The sequence below is a fragment of the Hippocampus zosterae genome, chromosome 4, assembly GCF_025434085.1.
Source record: "Hippocampus zosterae strain Florida chromosome 4, ASM2543408v3, whole genome shotgun sequence".
Taxonomy (NCBI): Eukaryota; Metazoa; Chordata; class Actinopteri; order Syngnathiformes; family Syngnathidae; genus Hippocampus; species Hippocampus zosterae.
In genome coordinates this window covers 11546921-11568459 of record NC_067454.1, presented here as the reverse complement: position 1 = coordinate 11568459, position 21539 = coordinate 11546921, and the positions used below count along the sequence as shown (strand labels likewise).

General features: G+C 42.0%; 1 protein-coding gene across 4 annotated transcripts in view; it reads left to right on the top strand.

Moving 5' to 3' along the window:
* Nucleotides 1–21539, top strand: part of esrrga (estrogen-related receptor gamma a) — an 81984-nt gene that overhangs the window by 44588 nt on the left and 15857 nt on the right. For 2 of the 4 annotated variants that reach the window (XM_052063419.1, XM_052063420.1), the window contains exon 6: nt 2282–2443. In XM_052063419.1, the coding sequence (XP_051919379.1) occupies nt 2282–2443 (162 nt within the window). Of the gene's footprint in view, nt 1–2260; nt 2444–21539 lie in introns of all 4 variants that reach the window. The other 2 variants (XM_052063417.1, XM_052063418.1) reach the window with 1 other exon arrangement.

Here is a 21539-nt window from a genome sequence, read left to right as displayed (position 1 = left end):
ACGGTATTGTTCTCTCTTGGAGATACATTGGCTTCCACTAAACCAATGACCAACTTCCCCCCCAAAATACCAACTACTTTTTACCTTCTGATTTTTATTACCTTGATTAGATTTTGTTTTGACGATTTATGGCCAATTTTTGTCAAACTCCCTTGATATTATATCTTTCCCATAACCAAGTACCATTAACTTGTTGGAAGGCTGAAAACTTAATGAAGTTTGATCTTTAGTCCTGAAAATAATGTTCTTTTAAAGTAGTTGCTTGATTTACCAAAATAATAATATAATAACTTTAGTAAAATCTGAAATTGGCTGGCAACCCGTTCGGGAGGTGGTACCCCGTCAACTGCCTGAAGACGAGATAGGTTCCAGCACGCCCCCGACCCTCGTGAGGATAAGCGGTTCGGATGATGGATGAATGGAATTAAAACATTTGTGCGTCATGATTTCATGCTTCATTGTCCATTGGCATCGTGCCCCTTCTAGTGTGGCACCTCATCCATTGTAATACAAACATTTGTAAGATACAAAACGGTGTCATATATCGCAGAGGAAGAATATATGCCTGTGAGTCTTGTTATATTGTGAGTCAGCATGTGTTGCAGCAGTGTTTGTGTTCAAATATCGGTAAACGCTTATAACTATCCCCTTAATGCTACTTTCGGTAGCTTTGCTGTGTTGCAATTATTTGTTGGCATGAAGCTTTCTCTCTCTCTCTCTCTCTCTCTCTCTCTCTCTCTCTCTCTCTCTCTCTGTATATATACTGTATACACACACACACGCACACACACACACACACACACACCTGTAATGTATAACCCAAGCCAGTGTCCACATTGATTGTTAGAAGAGGACAATACTTCCGCGTTTCGAAATGGGCTTGCAGTGATTCTAATTAGGTAAAAATGAAATAAGATTTACTTGCAGATATGGCTATGCGCACGTGTGTGTTTGTGTGTCCACGTTTACAACAAGAACAAGTGTGTGTGTTTATAAACCCTTTATGACTCTCATCTCCTGCTTAGTTGTTTTAACTCCTCGTAGCTTTTCTCTCCTCTGTTGTTATTCCCTTGCTTCATTTGTCAGAGGATTAATTTGGGAGCAGGATATCTGTGTGTTGCTAATGGGCCATAGAGATCTCATCACCACAAGTCACTATTAATGGCTGATCTGTTTGGCTTTTACTATTATCTCCTCCTTACATGTGTATCGATGAGCTTCTTTAAGGTGAGAAACGGGAGACAACACGATGTGGCCTTTTGGAGCATCTCGACAATAATGATGCTCTTTTGATTTTATGATTAAATCCCTGGATTAAAACTTTATTGTCATTGCACTAATAGTGGTAGACCCAAACGTAGGAAGGCTGCTTTTGATTGGCGTAAATAAAAAGGCAGGCAACGATGCCATTCACACACTGGACACTTAAAAGAAATAATGACATTAATGAGTTAAATTGTGATAATTATAAAATCATTGACTATCTGTATCCAGTTGATATTATTTAGTGTAACCACTTGAAGAAATAAAATTGAGAAATTCAACAAAAACCTTTTTCAGTGCATGATTGTTAAAAAAGCCCATTTTTTGTTTCGCATGTCCACTCTCGAAAGCAGAGTGGGCAAATGACAACTCGCAGGCCGCTTTTATAAAGCCCTTTGAACATTGACATAATCAAGAGGACTGTAGTATTTGTTGCATTATTTAGCTTTTTTATTATAATTAATGGTTAAATCAAATATATTCACTAATCTTTTTTATTATTTTTTCACCTTGACTAATCAAATGGTTCTGGAATTATGTAAAATATCATTACACATGATGTAAAACCACGTTATCGTAGTTTCTTCTGCCTCGATTCCTTCTGTTATGTTCTGCATTCAATTCACATGATGGGAACTCGGTAGTCTATTTTACACTGTCTATAAAAATGACTTGGGCAAATAATGAGTATTTTGCCTGAGCATTTCATGGCTAATCAGGTGCTCTTGCAATCATCAGCAGCATTATTAAACAGTTTAATTTACATGTGAAATTGTGTATCTGAATGATTAGGTATGGAGATGTACAATGTCAAATGTCCATATCATTGCTTTTGAGGTCTTTGCTAGTGACTTTCTATGATATTCGATATTTGTTAGCCCACATTGATGTGCAACTACTTGCTCAAGTGTAAAAAAAACAACAACAAAAAACTGAACAAATGTATTCACTCTCTCTCTGTCTTTGTGTCTTTCTCCTTGTCTGGTGGTCATGTCAGTTGCCTTTGGCTGCCTTGCAGATAACAAAATTGTGTCTCACCTGCTGGTGGCCGAGCCAGAGAAAATCTATGCCATGCCCGACCCGACAGTACCAGACAGCGACATCAAGGCCCTGACTACATTGTGCGACCTGGCCGACAGAGAGCTGGTGGTCAACATCGGTTGGGCCAAGCACATCCCAGGTAGGAGAAGCCTGCCAACCGCACGCTGCGAGACCACACACACACACACACACACACACACACACACACACACACACACACACACACACACACACACACACACACACACACACACACACACACATTCCTAAGGCTTCCTTTTCACACTTAAACATTAAACATGCGTGCTGCTAACCTTGCATTTACGGCTTAACCTTTCACCCTAATCCCCGCACCCATACAGTTTGAACTCTTGCAATTTCCAGAGGGCCAAACAAATGCTCTCACAACATACACAACATCTCCGTTCATGGAAATGATGGTCTTTTGAACAAATAAACCAAATCACCTTGACACCATTTGGACAACCATCCATCATGTTTGTGAACCAGGGGTCGAACTGTGCAAGAGGGATGGATGGATGAGTGAATGGATGGATCAATCGGTGGAGTGGGTTGGGTCGGAGGGAGGTAGGTAAGGACGGATGGATGGTCGGGGTGGAGCAAAATAGGAATGGATGGATGACAAACATCCATCCCTACATCAAAGGAAGGATGCATTAAAAAGTCAGCAAGTGGTGTTGGAAAAAGAGAGGGAACAATGAAATAGGATGTTGTGGTTTGTGACAGCAGTGAGGAGGGAAGATGCGCCTCAGATTATCACAGATTAGCATGGAAGAATCCTAATGTTGACGAACATAGAATACAAAAAGAAATGAAACAAATGATTGTTCAAACAGCATCTGGCATTGTAATGATATACAGATCAGAATACATGCTAAACTGTCTCAATCCATGACGATTGCAGTCAATGGCGTTCCCGACAAGGCTCTTGGAGCGATAGGCATTATTTTTTATCAATCAACTCAAAGAAATGAATGGAAAGAGGGAGACAGAGGCGAAACATGGTTTGTATTGAACAATGTGCCCACAGTGGGAAGGCATGCTCGTCATTGATCCACATGCCAAATGTGGCCAATGAAAAGTTATTTTTGCATTTGAAAATTTGACATTTTCATTCTTCTCCCACCAACACATGTCGTGTTGGCTTTCACCTTTGGCTTTAGCCACTCCTCTTATAAGGGAGGAGGCCATCCTCAGGTTAAAGTGTGCGTGTGTGTGTGTGTGTGTGTGTGTGTGTGTGTATGTGCGTGTGTGTGTGTGTGTGTGTGTGTGTGTGTGTGTGTGTGTGTGTGTGTGATTGCTCGGCGGTGGAGAGATAGCGTGATTAGACAAGCGAGAAAGGCAATCCACAGCTCTGTTTACAACACTGAACACTGATCTAATACTCACACGCACAACACACGACACGTGCGCGCGCGCACACACACTTCTAAAGTGATCTCGTGTTGAGTGGAAAGGATTCTCAGAGCGAAATGCCGGACTTCAACATTTGTTATCCTCTTTCATGTACGATAAGAAGGTTAACAGGTCTATTCTTTTCTTTTCAATAGAATAAATGCCACTCTATTCTATTCATTTGTGTATGTGTGTGAGCGCACTTACAAGGTTTTCTTGTGAACACACGCGCGTACGTACCCGTGTGCTCGCACGTCTTCTCTTGCTATGCTACAGTAATTTTTTAATCAAATTGATGGAGAGAGACAAAGAGAAAAATGACAGAGGCAGAGTGAGGAGAGGTGAAGCCAATTTATGCTTCATGATATGGTTACGCTGCGCTGCTCACACACACACAAGCACATCCGCACGCGCGCGCGCACGCACACGGCGACATACACACTGAGGCCGGGAACAATGGTAACAACGTGTCAAGGCGAGCGCCAGGCAGCTAATTTGAAGTCATTAGATGTCTGCCGTACTGGCAACAATTTGTTACGCTCACACATGCACTAAGGCCCGCACACAACAACACGACAGGCGCGCACGCTGAGTTAAGAGCCGTCTGCAGATAGCGAGGAGGCTAAATTGTAAACTAATTTAAACATCACTCAGCGTTAGAGAGGCTGCCTGCAAGACAGGCCCCCGGATAACAAGGCCTGGTTCTGCCCGTGTACTCGCGCACTTGTGTGTGTGCGTGTGTGTGTGTGTGTGTGTGCGCGTTACAAGTCATGTGTTTGACACACAGGATCGTCCAAGCTGGTGACAACACACGCACGCATCCATGCACCCACGCATCACTTTGATTGCTTCTTTTATTCCAAGGCTTGGCTTGTATTGCTTTGCACATTTCCATACTGATATGGCCTATATGCAAACATTTGATATGTCATTAGAGGAGGAAAATGAGGTTTCAGCGAGTGTGTGTCTCTTGATATCCCGCAAAGAATATTAAAGCGCACACAAGTGCATGAGGAGAGAAATGTAATGGGAAGAGTAAAATCAACGGCATTGAGGATTTACATACATACGCATGAATGCAGTATCTGATACACAAACAATCAAAGCTGTGTGTGTGTGTATGCGCTTATACTGTATTGTATTTGCTCATTTAGTTGCTGATCTTTTATTTACTCCACTGCAGAGATTGTCAAACATTTCTTGGTAGAGTGAGAAGAAGGGAAGCCTTTATGTGTCTAAATGCATTTTGAATACTAATAAATAATAATATTGATGGCAACAGAATGTGTTGCAGTATATGTATGATACCATGATAAAGCTATCATGAAGGAAGGCTATGACCCAATCACGGAAATCTCCGCTGCCGCCCTCCTGTGTGTTTTATTCCCCCGTTTGTGACTTTGACTCTCATTCTAAAAACATGCATGTAGCTTTAATTGCCGGCTCTAAATCCGTGGTCATCACCACGGTGCCAGCAAGCATCAGGTAGCTCCCAAGTACCACATGAGCAGGCCATGAGCCTGTACTAAAAATTGTTCATCTGTGATGGAGCATTATGATTTGCTTGGGATGTTCGCAAAGTTATCGTTTGAAAAGGTAAACACTTGAAGAGATTTATAGACAGGATTTGACATTAAGCCTTTTTGGGTGCTGGCCCTTTTGGGCCGCCATGAGTGAAGTTGCGGTGGCCCTGCCAGACCTGGCACTGGCCCTGATTGAAATCAATACTTAACAAAGTCCATAATTATACTGTAATGTATATGTCAGCCTTAAAGTGGATGAAGTCGAGAAGTGTGTAGTATTATTGGCCAGAATGTACACGACTACATAGCACCGGTAAGTGATCAAGTCAGGGATTTAAATAAATATCCACACTGTCCACTCCCCAGTATACAGATATTGCGATTTAAAACAATACTTAACTAAATGTCTAAGATAATATATCCTTTATTCGTCCCACACTGGGGAAATTTACAACTAACTGTATATATGTAGGCCTACCTGTGGAAGCGATAGACAGTACATACCGCTAAGTGTGTCAGTGAATGGGGGCGATCAAACAGGGATAAAAAGAGCAAAGATGATTGCTGAATTCATCTTCCTAACCGCTTGATCCTCACTAGGGTCGCGGGGGGTGCTGGAGCCTATCCCAGCTGTCTCCGGGCAGTAGGCGGGGGACACTCTGAATCGGTTGCCAGCCAATCGCAGGGCACACAGAGACGAACAACCATTCGCACTCACACTCACACCTAGGGACAATTTAGAGTGTTCAATCAGCCTGCCATGCATATTTTTGGAATGTGGGAGGAAACCGGAGCACCCGGAGAAAACCCACGCAGGCCCGGGGAGAACATGCAAACTCCACACAGGGAGGCCGGAGCTGGAATCGAACCCGGTACCTCTGCACTGTGAAGCCGACGTGCTAACCACTGGACTACCGGGCCACCCGATTTCTGAATTGAGGTGTGTAAAACCCCAATTTTGAAAACTAGAGATTAAAAAAACAAGAATGCATTGATTCCATCAGCTCAGGAAAAGCATCGGTGAACTTCGGGTGGCCCGACACAGTCACGAGTAGACCCGGACATCCAGCCACCATTAATGTCGAACCCTGGACATAAAGTGTTGCATTCTGTTATTTATTACCACCTTACTTTTTTCATGATGAGTGTCTTCGCAGAATAGCCATTCATCATTTTTTTTCTGGACCGTCTTTCTCCTCTCTGGGATCAGAGCATTAATTAATAAAAATATGTAATTCATTTCAGTAAATATCTTATTGCAAAAATGTGTATTAAACTGAGAGACCTTCTCACTAACCGGTTCCCAAGAATTAGATGTCAGTTTCAGAAAGGTTCTGCTCTAACCTCTCCTTTGGTGTGAATATAAGTGTGAATTGTTGCTTGTTTGTATGTGCCGTGTGATTGGTGGGCAACCAGTACAGGTTGAACACCCTACAAAGCACAATCGCTGTAGAAAATAGGAAATGGAACATTTCAGCTTTACATGTACCATGCATGCTTTGCAAGTAATGAGTGTGGTGGTGAACCACCTGTTATTGTTTTATGGAGAAGAAGAAAAAGGGGTGCCCATTTCAGTTGTGGTATTTATTCAAGTGCACAGCGCACCGCATGATTAATTAAAGCAGAAGCTACTGTTTGAAGAAAAATGCTATGGTATTATTCCCAGGGCGTGAAAAGCTTGTGCCGTCCAATAATATGGATTAGTGCAGAGAAGATCTCATTTTAATAGCTCTCCAGGAGACAACCGCACTTAGGTATTAGGCCGCATCTCACAGTCAAGTGTGCGTGTAAAAGGAGGAGGAATGAGGAGCAGTCAGGTGAGAGAGGAGGCCCGGCAAATATTTAAAGAGGAAGCCAATGAGAATGTGAATGGAAAGAAAAGGCCATTTGTCTGCCTGGAGAATTGGTCTTTTTATCCCCTCTCTCTCTCTGTCTCTCTCTCCCTCTCTCTCTCTCTCTCTCTCTTTCTCTCTCTCTCTCTCGCTGCATAATAGCTAAATGACTAGCAGCCAGTCATGCTGGTAGCTCTTATCTAGACATGGCCACACAAAAGGCCAAGACAGGCAGGCAAAGTGAGCACTTGACTTGACGAAGGAGCAAGGAAGCGAACAAATGAACCAATCAGCCCACAAGAACCTCTAATGCAGTATTTTACCAAAACCTGTGGCCTTCTATACGAGTGCTTTTTTCTTTTTCTTTATTCAAGAAATGAAATGACTCCCGCCCCCATTTACTTGCGTCACTATCTCCTGATACTTTGGTTCTCCTCATCCTCCACTTTCTTTCATTCCATTTCAATTTTGACACTCTGGATAAGCGGACTGTAGTGCATCGGCCGTGATTCATTTTGATTGAGCTGTAAAAAATGGCTGAAAGAGCGGTGGGGGTTTATTCTTTCAAGTGAGCTGTAGGAGGATTTTGGAGCTCGAAACTTTCAAGTACCGTAGGCGACTTGCTTGCTTTTGCTGTCTTTCATTTCCTCTTCAACAATTAGTGATCATTACACAGTTACTAAACAATAGCATGCATGTAAATCAACCAAAAGTATTGAGTTGGAGGGAAAAAAAGAAAAAGAATTTTACCAAATTTGTACGTAGGAAGTTTTGACCTGGCATCATTGCTTGACCATTCCCAATATGGTTATATGAAATCCATTCGCATTGAGGTGTTTTGTTCACATAGCCAGGGTGTCTAATTTGCTTGTTAGCAACCACCCAATCAGTCAGTCAAGTGACTCCATAGCCAAGCCAGTCAATCAGTCAGGCCGACCCGCTCACACTCTCAGCAAATATTGATTCATAGAAGTGTCCAGCTGCTTTTAGCAAATCAAAGGTTGGGTCTCAGCAGACACCCACAGATATTCTCATCAGTGGCTGCACTTGACGGTGACACTCCAGCTCCCTAAATTAACTCTGACACTCATTATGACACTTCAGTGCATGAGTGTGTGCGTCCGTGTGGTCGTGAGGTTACTCCTCAACTTCCCACTGAAGTCTGGTGAAGCTGATGATGTCATCAATCGCTTGGTCAAGCAAACACCACCGTATTCATACATTTAATTATTGGGACGTTTTATGAGAGAACCTTAAGTATTTTTTTTAAGCAACAAACATTCTTAACAGTCAAGTTAAAAATAAAAGACATGAACCACGGCATCATAAAATTAAACTGTTGAAGCTCAGTGACACAAACGTGCAACGGGCAGCTGGCTCAAGGTCAGTCAACTTTCAGAACACGCTTAATTGGATGACAAGAGTGGAAATAGAGATAAAATAATAGATATTTAATTGATTCTAAGAGGAAAAAATGAGGTGTTACAGCAGTTTTATTCAGTAATAATAATAAAATAGCTATAAATAAAATACTCCTCACCCCTTCAAAATCATTCAACCAGTGCCCGTTAGTTGTTTCAAAGCGTATAAAGTTATCATCAAATTCCCCAAAGGAGGACGAGAAGACAGTCTGTAAAAAAAAACAAGTGGAAAAAAATAAATAAATTTTAAAAACTTTAAATTCATAGAAGTCAAACGTGTAGTTTATGAGTATATCTAACCAGATTATACAACCACATTGACAATGGCAACCGACAGCAAACATGAAGAAATCCTTTTCAACTGTCGAGGCACTCTTATTTGTCATAACATCACGATACGTTCGTTTGTGTTCAAACTGCACTCACACACATTTCATCTATGAGCGGGCCGCTGCTGTCGTCTCATTGCCATTACCTGGCTGCAATAAAACGTCAGCTGTGTACACAACATGCACGTACTATAAAGTCGGTGGCAGCTTTGGCCCCATTCTGTCCGCTAACACTAGTTCACCTTGACAATCACAGCCTGCTCAGTGCCTCCTCAAACACGCTAACGCTCACCTTGAAAAAACACACTACGTCCGTGACTGTGTTTGTGCAGTCTTATTTCGTGTAGATTCACGATTTGAAGTTGTTGACAATAGGGGTGAAGGTAAGTAGAAAATTAGTCAAGAGTGATTCCTTATACGGTGCATCATAATTCAGCAATTGCAATAACGTGGTTCCTGAAATGAAAAGTGGATAGTTTCTCATATTCAATCAAATTTGTCTTCAATATATCATATTAGAATTTCCAATTGTATTTAGTCTTTATTTTGCTCTTCACTGCTTATCACAATGGATGTGGTTCCGTTTGCTGTTGATTTTTGCACAGCTCTTTTGGGCGTGTTTGATTTCCATACATGTTCATTCCTGCGCAGCATAACACGTTTAGAGGCCAGTGTCTCAGTTCTAAATGTGTGTGCGTGTGTGTGTGTGTGTGTGTGTGTGTGTGTGTGTGTGTGTGTGTGTGTGTGTGTGTGTGTGTGTGTATTTACATGGACACTTTTTGTGGTCCGTCTTATCTTTGCATTGGAGACAACCCATTTTCCATAGGTGCTCGCTTATTGCGGCCCGCACAAACAAACACGTGCCTGTTTGCAGATGAAAACAAATACTGGTGAAATCAAATTAGCGTGAGAATATTTGATATCTGATCCTTATGTTTGGATTAAGTGGGGCTGGCTTTATTGGGTTAAAGCTTGCAGGTATTGAAGCACGTCATCAATATGAGAAAACAAAGGAAACAAAGCATGTTCTTTTTTTCCCCTTCTATTGTTAAGCATTTCTTTTTTAGTTCCTTCTTTAATGTTTCATTTGCGTTAGCATCTTTTTTTTTGTTATGCATTATTGTTCATGTGCTCGCTAGCTACAACAAAATCTGGCATGACAAAGATATATTCAAGTTGAATTGGTTACATGGGTTTTCATAATAATCATAATAAAATGACGATATAAAGTGTGTAATATAGTAATTTATGTATTCATATTTGCGATCAGCTCAGGATCGCAGTGTATGTTAAAATCCGTATTGCGTGAGTGTCAAACTTAAAACTAAATATACTGTACTAGAAAAAGGTAGACTTTTTTTCAAATCAGCGATAAATATATATTTACAGACACATAAAGACATCTCGGTTTAAAATCTGCTGTTGACAAGTGTTATTAGAAAGTGTTACTTGTAGTTACCAGTTAGTTTGTGTACTGCATGTACAGAGATGTGTGGCTACTTTTAGACAAGGTGAAAAGATGAATATGACCAAGGGCTAGTCTCCCTCTCGTGTCTGCTAAAGGGACAAACTTCCATAAAACACACACACACATTCAGTTGGCATCACAGTGACACTTAGCTTCATCAGGTCACACGTTGCTGGTGACACACCTTTAACATCTTTGCAGCAGCGTGAGCTGACACATCACAAAGACACGCATATGCACACATGACTGTTACTTTCACACATGCTAGCAACTGCCACAATGACTGTATTCACGTGTGTCGCACCAGGTTAGAGCAACTTTTAACACCTCACAACATCTCGAAAGTCACCTAAGCAGTCGTAACAGGGCATGTAGAGCCTAAAAGGCAGTCTCTATAAAAGAATTCATTGTCATTTACGATGTAAAAAGGTTGAAAATTATAATGAAAATAATTTTGATTAGGTTAAGTAGTACCCTAGTCAAGTTTTATTGTGCGGACCTCAAAACTAAAATTGTTGTACTTGGCAGTGCAAATTGGTAGAAACAAACACACATAGCATTGCTAAAGTTATAAATATGTATTTCCTGTTTTTGGAAATGTGTGCCTAATGTGTAGCTATTATATTGTTTTTCTCTTCAGACACTTATTTTGGATTAATGGGTGCGAGGAGCAGCTCCGGGCCATTTTTATCCATGCCAGTTAGCCAGCTACAACTCCTAGCTTGTGTGGCACAAGTTAGCCTAGCACCTCACAGTCTCCTGGTAGTTCTGGGAAAGCTTCACGGATGGGTGACTTTTGGATTCAGACACTTGGAAAAAAAATCAGGCCAGTAACGTGGTCAGACCTGCTTGAAGCCATTTTCATTCTGAATTACCCCATCAACAAGCCTTGGAATAGTCCAAACTATTCTACCAGAGGCCAAATTTATACCGTCGACTGCGTATATAGCATATTCCACGCGCCCCTCAGTTGTAGTGTTGGAGTGATGAGCTAGGTTCCCATTAAAAGCATTCAGAGTAATTGAGGTTTTAGTTTGTTGAAGTGAAGAAGCACTGCCAGTAGTTGTTTAAAAACCAATACTGCAGATTTGCACTCAACAGCCCATTGCTCTTTTATCTTGATTACATTAGCAAATCAAATCCATTTATCTGACAGCCTTTCCAAACCAAGTCTGCGATGTGAGCACAGAGGCTAATCTGCCTCGAATAATGTCTGTTACACAACCAGTGTGCAGCTGTGTACGTACATATGCAAACATGCGCAGCATTTACAGTTTCACAATATGTGACATGAGATGAGTAGTGACAAATAAATCAGCATCCGAGCCCATCATCATCATCCAAGTTGGCGCTCGCAAACAGTCATCTTTTACTACTTTCAATTTGTTTTGGTATGTGTGTGCGCCTGTGTGTGTGAGAGAGAGATAGAGGAAGTGATGTGATTTGATATGATATGATGGCGAGGGGCATAAAGATAGATGATCGTAATTACGCACGGGCCAAACTCCATTTCAAATAATCCTCTTCCAACTCTGTCTGCTGCCGGCGTGCACATGTACACACCCATGCGTAAACACACACCCAAAGCCATACAAAAGTTCACACATAAGTATAATGCTCACCTATGCACGCAGCAAATGTGGTGGAAGAAGGGAAGGGGTAGTCATGACATCACATTAGTTCTGTCGGTTCGTGCAAAGTTCACGGACAGCCATGAAATAGTTCTTCCCTCCCTGCCTCCTTTTCTTTCTCGTGTATCTGTTTACTTTTCCTCATTGTTTACCTTCTGCATCCTTTTGTCTCCTGCACTTCCTCATCCATATTCTTTCTTCTCTCCCTCTCCCCCATTTTCCATCCATTGTTCTTAAATAAGAGTCTGGAGGATTCATCCATTCCATCAGGGGATGAGCAGGTAGTAAAATGGGATTAGAGAGTGCCTGTCAGCCCCTGAGGAGGACGTATGGTTTGTACATATACAACACACACACACACACACACACACACACACACACACACACACACACAGGGAAATCATCTAAATATCATTGATGGGCAAACACAAGATGGACCTCAGGCAGGCACAGCTGCAGGCAACATTTTGGATAATTGTATGTACGTGTGTCTCCATATCGGTATTGTTTGTTGCAATCTGTCAGTTGACTCGTTTTTTGTCACCATGATGGTTTATGACGACAACAGTGTTGAGTACATCTGTTTGCATTGCCGACATTTTTCATAAAAGCACGAAAAAGTATCAGTTAATGCTAATAAGATATCCTTTATTTGTCCCACACTGGGGAAATTTACAATCGGTTTATTCAAACAAAGTGATGGTGACTGCCTTTTGTTTTTTCGACTGTACTTCTCTTGAAGATTAGTGCTTGACAGAGGTAACATGTTATGAAGGACAATTCTGGCAGTCACTGACGAAAATTGCTTGTTCCGCTCCATGCTTTGAAGAGTAGAATTGGACTTTGCATGAGGTAAAATATATACCTTTGGACACTTGATGATGAATAATCCAACTGCAATTTATTCAACCCGCTATTGTAACTGTAATCTTAAAATGCGCTGATTTTTTTTTTCAAGCTCCTCTTCCCATGTAATTGTTCTAACACCAACAATAAATTAATTTGTATTACAATAAACAAAATCAGATTACGATACATAAATGTTCTAGATTAGGTGAACAAAAAATGAATATGAAAGACAGTTCATCTATTTCAATTGGAGTTGTTAATTGACTCAACTCTCGCAGTCTTTTAAGCATTCCAAGTAACATCTAATTCTACCAAATTCTACCAAACAAGTGTGGCTTGAACCTAAATCCGTAAATCATGAGTCATCTTGCCACCATAACGCAACAAATCTGTGGTGATACCACTTTGCGTGTTTCATGAAACAATGAAATGGAAACATGTGGATAGCGCTGAGCTTGTCCATAAACAAATGAATAAATTGTGTACTGAGTGAATGAAGCAGAGATGCCGGGGGTTTTTTTGCACCCAAATTGCAGCCTTTGCGATTTGCTGATTTGAATTTGATCATTTGTTCAGCCCATGGCACCCATCTACTGAACATCTCTATATTTTGTCATTAGATTTTGTATTTTTGATTGAGAAATTAAGCCAAATGATTTCTAGTATTATTAGGGTCCCCAAATTTGATCGATTTTTCACCTACTCATATCAGAGTTTTGTGCCAATAACCTGAATAGGTTTTACATAGTCCTTTGAATTAACAGCAAACAAACATGAAAGTCTTTGTGATATTAATTTTTGAATCAACATACACTGTCAACCGATTCAGGGTGTCCCCCGCCTACTGCCCGAAGACAGCTGGGATAGCCTCCAGCACCCCCCGCGACATTAGTGAGGATCAAGCGTTTCGGAAAATGGATGGATGGACATACACTGTGTTAACGTGTGTGACAAAGTACCAGAAAAAAAGCAAATTGGCCTCCTTTAGTAAAAGTGTGAATGTCTAAACCAACACTGTATGTATTCGGTGAGGTCCAGTCAGGTCAGAATCATCGGTCCTCACATAGCATTGCATTGCACACTCGCTGGCGGGGCTCCAGCAAGCTTCCATAAAGGCACCCGGGCACACTCCAGCGCTCTAATTTATGACAATAACGCACCATAAACCTTCTACATTTTCTTTGTGTTCGATCTGAGCACATCTTATAAGGATGCTGATAGGATGTTTCGTCTGTGGGCTGCTATCACAGCTGGTTCATGCATTGGGAGTGGACATGTTTATCTAAACACGACATATATATTTATATATATATGATGAGTCCACACACGTGTGTGCGTGTGTGTGTGTGTGTGTGTGTGTTTGCGTGTGTGCGTGTGTGTGTGTTTGTGTGTGTGTGTGTGTGTGTGTGTGTGTGTGTGTGTGTGTGTGTGTGTGTGTGTGTGTGTGTGTGTGTGTGTGTGTGTGTGTGTGCGTGCGTGCAAGTGCATCTGTGTGCTGTCCATCAAGCCACACACTGAGCCGAAGCAAAGCATTGGCTTGCTTGCTGATGATGACATATGAGTATCTGGCCATGGTAATGGCTGTTAAATCTCATAATTACACGCTTCTTTATTGCGATGCATAATGACCCTGCAGCACTATTGGACAATTAATTAAGATTTTCAGACGGGAGCTTTTTTTTTTCCAGGCCCAGATGAGGATGTGGAATGAGATCCTAATGTTCTTGTCTCCAAGCTAGGACATTACGGGGCGCTTAGAAGGCTCCAGGTGTATCAGTTTTCATCTCTTCCCTCATTTTGTCTGTCTTCAATCCTCCCTTGTTGAGAATTTCCTCTTCCATGCTTGTCCTGAATGATGATGATGATGAGGAGGAGGACATTGGAGATCATATCTCTAATCTGTGAATGCTAAATTAATCCCTGTGGAGTTTGTGTTCTTGTGGCGCTATAGGAAGCTACAGGGGATTAGGGAGATAGAATCAACATTACCTCATAAACTCGTACATGGACACCACACCAGTAGAGAGGAGGCCATCGGAATTCGTTTTTTCAAAATCAAAATGTTCTTCACGCATACAAATGGTTTGACCAGCGCTTCTCAAATGAGACATTTTTTGGAGAAGTCAAATATGAAGACACATTTTGTAATGACACGTGCACAACTATTTTATTAGGGAAATGACTCAGCCAAATTTAACTACAGGCAAAACCTCGGAAACCAGTGAAGGCCACCAAATCAGACACTTCTTTCAAGTTGCATTGCTTGTAGTAAATGGATTTGTACCATCTGTACATGCAGTACATGTGTAAATATGCTGTTTACTCTTCTGGTTTTCAAGTCTTCTATGTATCCACCTCTCTATCCGTCTATCCATCCATCCATTTCCACCCAACTGAAGCCAACATATGAGTTAAATCACACACAAATCAGGAATGCAGAATATTGTATGATTGGACTGTAAAATAGTTGTCTGATAATTGTGGGATTCAGCCTCTTCAGAAAAATAGGTTATTACAGGAAATTGTTCCAAGAGGGTAATCCAGCGAGCGATCAATAGGCAGCCACAACACCGTTAATTGAACAAACTGGGAAATGTGAATTCATTACAGATCAGATTGATACATCGATAGCTGAGTCGCTTTAAAACCCCTGTCTGAGCTCAAATCCTCTCAGAAGCCTCATCTTTTGTTTGAATGAATTTTCTTGGAATTTTTTCCAAGGAATTGCATTGCATTGCACTCTATAAACAAACAATAGTTGTGATAACCCAATATTTGCTGTCAGACAATTTCTGCTGTTGAGGTCAGAGAGAGAGAGAGAGAGAGAGAGAGAGAGAGAGAGAGAGAGAGAGAGAGAGAGAGAGAGAGAGAGAGAGAGAGAGAGAGAGAGAGAGAGAGAGAGAGAGAGAGAGAGAGAGAGAGAGAGAGAGAGAGAGAGAGAGAGAGAGAGAGAGAGAGAGAGAGAGAGAGAGAGAGAGAGAGAGAGAGAGAGAGAGAGAGAGAGAGAGAGAGAGAGAGAGAGAGAGAGAGAGAGAGAGAGGCAGTTTTTGACACGTGGTCGTTTTCCCTCATTTAATTCCATATACAATTAGGACAAAATATGGGTGATCCTTATCCAATCTCTGATCAGATATTGGGGCCAAACATATAATTATCAGATGAATGGTCTTGGCTGAAAAATCTCTTCTTTTTTTCAAGTGCATTCTATAGTGAGCAGTGCCCTTGTCCCCAAAGTTGATGATAGAAATGCCCACAAGCTTCTGCACTCATCTGCAGTTCGTACTGGAAAAAAGAGGCACAGAGTGAGATATGGAAACATTTTGCTTGCAAGGCCAACAGTCAGGGCAAGTCAAAAATTAAATGCAAGCTCATTCTGCAAATCCCGATATTATTTACAGTGCTACCAAACAGCACTTTCAAAGACCTTAAAGACCTTTTCTCCGGGTACTTTGGTTTCCTCCCACATTCCAAAAACGTAAGTGGCAGATTAATGGAACACTCTAAATTGTCCCGAGGTGTGAGTGTGAGTGCGGATGGTTGTTTGTCTATGTGTGCCCTACGATTGGCTGGCAATTGGTTCAGGGTGTACCCTGCACGAGGACAGCTGGGATAGGCTCCAATATACCCCGCGACCCTTGTGAGGATAAGCGGATCAGAAAATGTATGGATGGCTTCTATATCCCTGGTTTTATATAACATTTTCTGGAGTAAACATATTTTGCAGCATTTTAAAGGATCCTGGTAGATTAAAATCCTAAAAACAATAATATCAACAAAATCAATTGTGATTTAAGAGAACTCTTGAAGGAAGTATAGTAATTCTTAAAAAATACCGTGTTACAGTCTTCATTGTGACATTCTAACTCAATGATAGCACACACAAAATGTGGCTTGAATATGATACATTTTGGTTTAAGCCGGCGTCCTTCTCTTTTTATTTACAGCGTATATATATTATTTGACAATCCGTTTCTTTTCGACGATGTCTCCTTTATTCCGGAGACCGGGTTACATTTTTTCAGTTTCTTGCTCTCTTTTTTTTTCTCCAAAACTGTCTATCAGCAGTGTCAGTTTGTGTGAGACCCATAGAGACTTACCGCATCCAAGCTACACACACACACACACACACACACACACACACACACACACACACACACACACACACACACACGCGCGCACATGCACACACATGCACACTGTGGTCATTCCTGCCTGCATCAGCATTGAGCCATGAAATGAAGAGAGCAGCATGCAATGAAAGGATGGAAGAAGAATTCAAGATGGCCAAAAAAAAGTGTATTTAGTCTGTTCATTCTCAAGCAGAGCGGATGATTGTCACTAAGGTGGAATTCACGTCTCTGTTCAGAGCTAAGACCTAAATGGCACGAGCCTACACACACGCGTGCATTATTTGACACAGCCCCGGTGCAGCTGGAAGTGGGTAATTAAAATGTAAATATTGATATTTTATTCTTTGAAATGGCTCCACTGCAGTGCTCTTAATGTCACTCCATCTGGCGTCTCCTCAGAGACCCCGGGCTCGCCCCCGACCATCCACGATGCCCGCTCCGAGGCGACCCGGGCACACCGACACCCCGCGACCACCTCGGTGTGGCCGCGTCTCCAGTTTGGCTCTAATTAAGTATTAAATATGAGAAGCCACAACCACAGAGGCAGTACACTTGACACGCGCGCGCACATACACACACTCTTCTCTGTTTCACACACACTCATATCCACTAAAGCAATGGGAAGATTTTAAGTGTTAATCTGCCAGTGCTGCTGATGGTGTCTAATGTATGCAATTAACAGTCAGCCAGGGCTGAGGGTTTGGTAATTAGCTGGCTGTTCACACTGATTAGAGGCTAGCGCAGCCCTATGACTGCTCCACTCTCCCCGAGGCCGCGCACACACACACACACAAAGTGGGGGTGCGGCCCAAGGAGAGGTGGTGGAGGGGGTTGCGAGGTGAAGGAAATGGAGAAAAGATATTTTAGCCAACAATGTGAGAGGTGGTGAAGGTGATTATGTACATAATTAATGTGTTCCTAAGCAATAAAAGTGACTGATGTGGTGTCACTTTTCTCTCAATGTTCCTCCGAAAGTCATTTTATCATCAGAGTAGACCAGAACCTCACGTGTTCATCTTTTTACCTCTCACTTTTTTTTAATTAACTGTACAGACAAAAAAAAAATAATCATAATAATTGTGTGAAAGGCAATATTGTAATGTTGATTATATCTTGGTTTGCAAAGTTAGAAGTGCTTTTGTTTGTCATTTTGGGCTCAGCCTGACAGAATGCTTCATTTTTTTATATTTGTTATATTGCGTTGCTCTTTTTGCTTTGCGTGCATAGGAATAAACCAAACCACTTTCTGATCACACAGATAACCATATTGTCTCATTTTATGTTCCGCCTGCCACACCTTCGACGTGGCTCATCCGGCAGAAAACAATAATGTCCCGCAGTCTGAGCATGATGTGTTTGGAGGGTGATTTCATTGGGGATGCACTTTACACACCTGCTTATTAACTTTCTCAATTCTCACACAAGTGTACAAATACATTGAGCACTCTCAAACAGAAAAAACTAAACTCCATGGTCTGAAAGCTCAAGTTGTGGATCTGCTGACTTCTTTTCAAAACAAAATGTTACATAAAAACAACAAAAGAGCATAACAAGATCGTTTAATACTGTCTTTGGTGACAATGTGCATACCTAACATACTGTCACATACATGTTCGAAAAGAAGAAGTCTGAAGTCTGAATTCACTCTTCTCACATTCTTCTCTCCTTATTGAGGCCGTGTCTTCTTTTGGAATAACAAAATGCTTTGTGCAACCTGAAAATCTAATTGTTGGCTCGCAAATCAAACTGCACAACCTGAGGGCCATATGCATGCGTGTATGTCTGTGAGTTAGGGTGTCTGTAGGTGTGCGGGTGTGTTACTTACACCCCTCTAAATTAACTGGTTTTCTGGGATGATTTGTTTCCATCTCGTTGCGCATCTCTGTATAATTGGGTCAGCTGGTGAGTAGTTTGTATGTGTGTGTGTGGGGGGGGGGGGACTTTGTCTGTTTGATCTTGGCCAAAGCGATCACAGGGGGTCCGTGTTCATTTGGGCTGGCGTCTGGCCTTATGGTACCAAACAGTTTGAGGTACACACACACATACACGCTCACCCTGAAATAACTGAGCACTCAGGGCGAACCTGCTTTCGTTCCACATCGTACGACAACAATCCGCTAAAGCCAATTCAATCACAAACATATATAAGGAAGTAAAATGAGAGAAAGCGAAGTGTCGCCGTGCACCACTGGCACACCATACAGGGTGACAGTGTGCCGTCGACTGTTGGGAACTTCACAAGTCTGAACGCAATCTCGATCGCAGTGGACTTCAAAAGCTGTTCCTTGCGGAACACAACCCGTGGACTCGTATCACAGGGCAACATAAGGAGGCACGTCCCAATTCTACCCTTCTTAGATTATGGGTAACCTACTTGAAACTTGTTATAGAGATCATGACGATTCCAAAATATTGGTTATGTTTTGGCAAAATTCCAACTAAATTGTGGGGAACATTGACACCGCTCATGCTGTTGCATTTTTGGCTGAGCTTGAAGCATTGCTCCTATTTTGGCCAGTTCACCCTTCCATTTGCTTCATGTGAATTTCCTTTGGTTGGATTGTGTTCCATTTGTGTGACAATGTGTGAATCGCATTTCGACGCCGCCGATAACTGCGTGAATCTCCACTGCGTCATTGTTCAGACAGTCTGATGGACTTTTGTTTTCTTGTATCCCGAGGCTGCACTTCAATAGGCCACAGCTCAGTGTCATTGTTAGCGCAGAGAAGATGCTCCAAGGCAGGATGTCTTTATATACTTATGAATATTTGTTACCTTTTTTTCTTCACATGGAAACCAGGAACTGCAATGACTCTGGTTTTATATAGCTGAACATCCATTTTACATCACACCGTACAAAATAAAATATTTTACATAAAAATGGATGCTTCTATCGAAGGAGCTATGTATATTTTAATACATTCATAAACTAGGACGGATCAAAGCTAATATTAAGATATGATTAATATACCGTATTTTCACGACTATAAGGCGCCATTAAAAGTCTTAAATTTTCTCCAAAATGGACAGGACTCCTTATGGTGCGGACCGTCCTTTATATGCGCTGAGTTCCAAAATCTGACTGACAGCCGACACGCTGTTTATATAGAGAAAAGGCGGAAGTGACTGTGGCCAGGCATGCGGGAAAGAAGTCGGCTAATCGGGGAAGGGTGGGCGTGTATATATACATATATGGAGAGGGAGAGAGAGAGAGAGAGAGAGAGAGAGGGAGAGAGAGGACAGGCAAGCTAGTCCGCCAATGGTGAAGGGAGGGCGCGTAAGTGGACGCTAAAGGGACGCCTCAAGCCAGTACCAACACTTGTGTAGAGTGTGGCAATGTGCATTGTTGCAAAACAACTCCGGTTTTGGTTTCTAAGAACCCCTGAAAATAAATTCGACAAAAAGACACGCCTACGAAGCTCAGTTCAAACTTAAAGCCACCGGTTATGCTTTTGGCATGCGTGCCCATCTCACAGCAGCGGTGAAAAAACAAGTCAAGCAAATGAGCTTGCCGTTATTCCCGGAGGCTTGACTAAAGAACTCCAACCGCTGGACATTGGCATCAACCGGGCGTTCAAAGTAAAGTTGCAAACGCCATGGGAACAATGGATGATCGGTGGCAAACACAACTTTACAAGGTGTGAGAGGCAGCGCTTGGCGAGTTACGCCACAATACGCAACAACGAGAGGGAACGCGGCGTTTTTGATGGATTACGGTACTTGCACAATTGTTCAATTCTTTCTACACACACGCGCGCTGCCACCATGTTTCGCTCTGTTCTTTACTTTCAAATGTGGGAAAGCTTCTCATGAGAGAAATGTTGACTTTGCTGTTGCTGCTCCTTCTTTCCGCTCGGCAATGCGTAGAAACTCACACTTTAGCATGTGATGCGTTCAATGACAACTGGGATGTGCAGTCCTCTGCTTCTGATACCGAGGATGAGGACTTTGATGGATTTCTGGGTGATGATTGATCGAAAAACATGAGAACATTGTACGATGGCTAAATAAAATACACCCGAACTCAGTTCTGCTTTCGTTGCCTTTTTAAAAACGTGTTTTTAGATTATCTGTATGTCTTGGCATGCTACCGTATGCTTCAAGCTAACGTGTTAGAGTGCGCGCATGCATGCCGTATGTTTAAGCTGGCGTATGTTTTACCACTGTAAAACTGCGGCCATTCGTACGGTGCGTCCTGTGTATGTGTAAAATACAGAAATGTCACCCATTAATGAGACTGCGGCCATTAGTACGGTGCGTCGAATAGTCGTGAAAATACCGTATATATATTTATATATATTACCACGGCTTAGAGTAGAAGCAAAAAGACTATTTTCACAGCCACAAGTTTTTTTCATTTTTTTCAAAATAAGAGCCATCAATCAGCCGATTTTCTTTGTCTTGAGCTCTGATCAAAAATTTGAATGACGAGCGCTAAATGGTGGGCGGCCCGGTAGTCCAGTGGTTAGCACGTTGGCTTCCCAGTGCAGAGGTACCGGGTTCGATTCCAGCTCCGGCCTCCTGCATGTTCTCCCCGGGCCTGCGTGGGTTTTCTCCGGGTGCTCCGGTTTCCTCCTACATTCCAAAAACATGCGTGGCAGGCTGATTGAACACTCTCAATTGTCCCTAGGTGTGA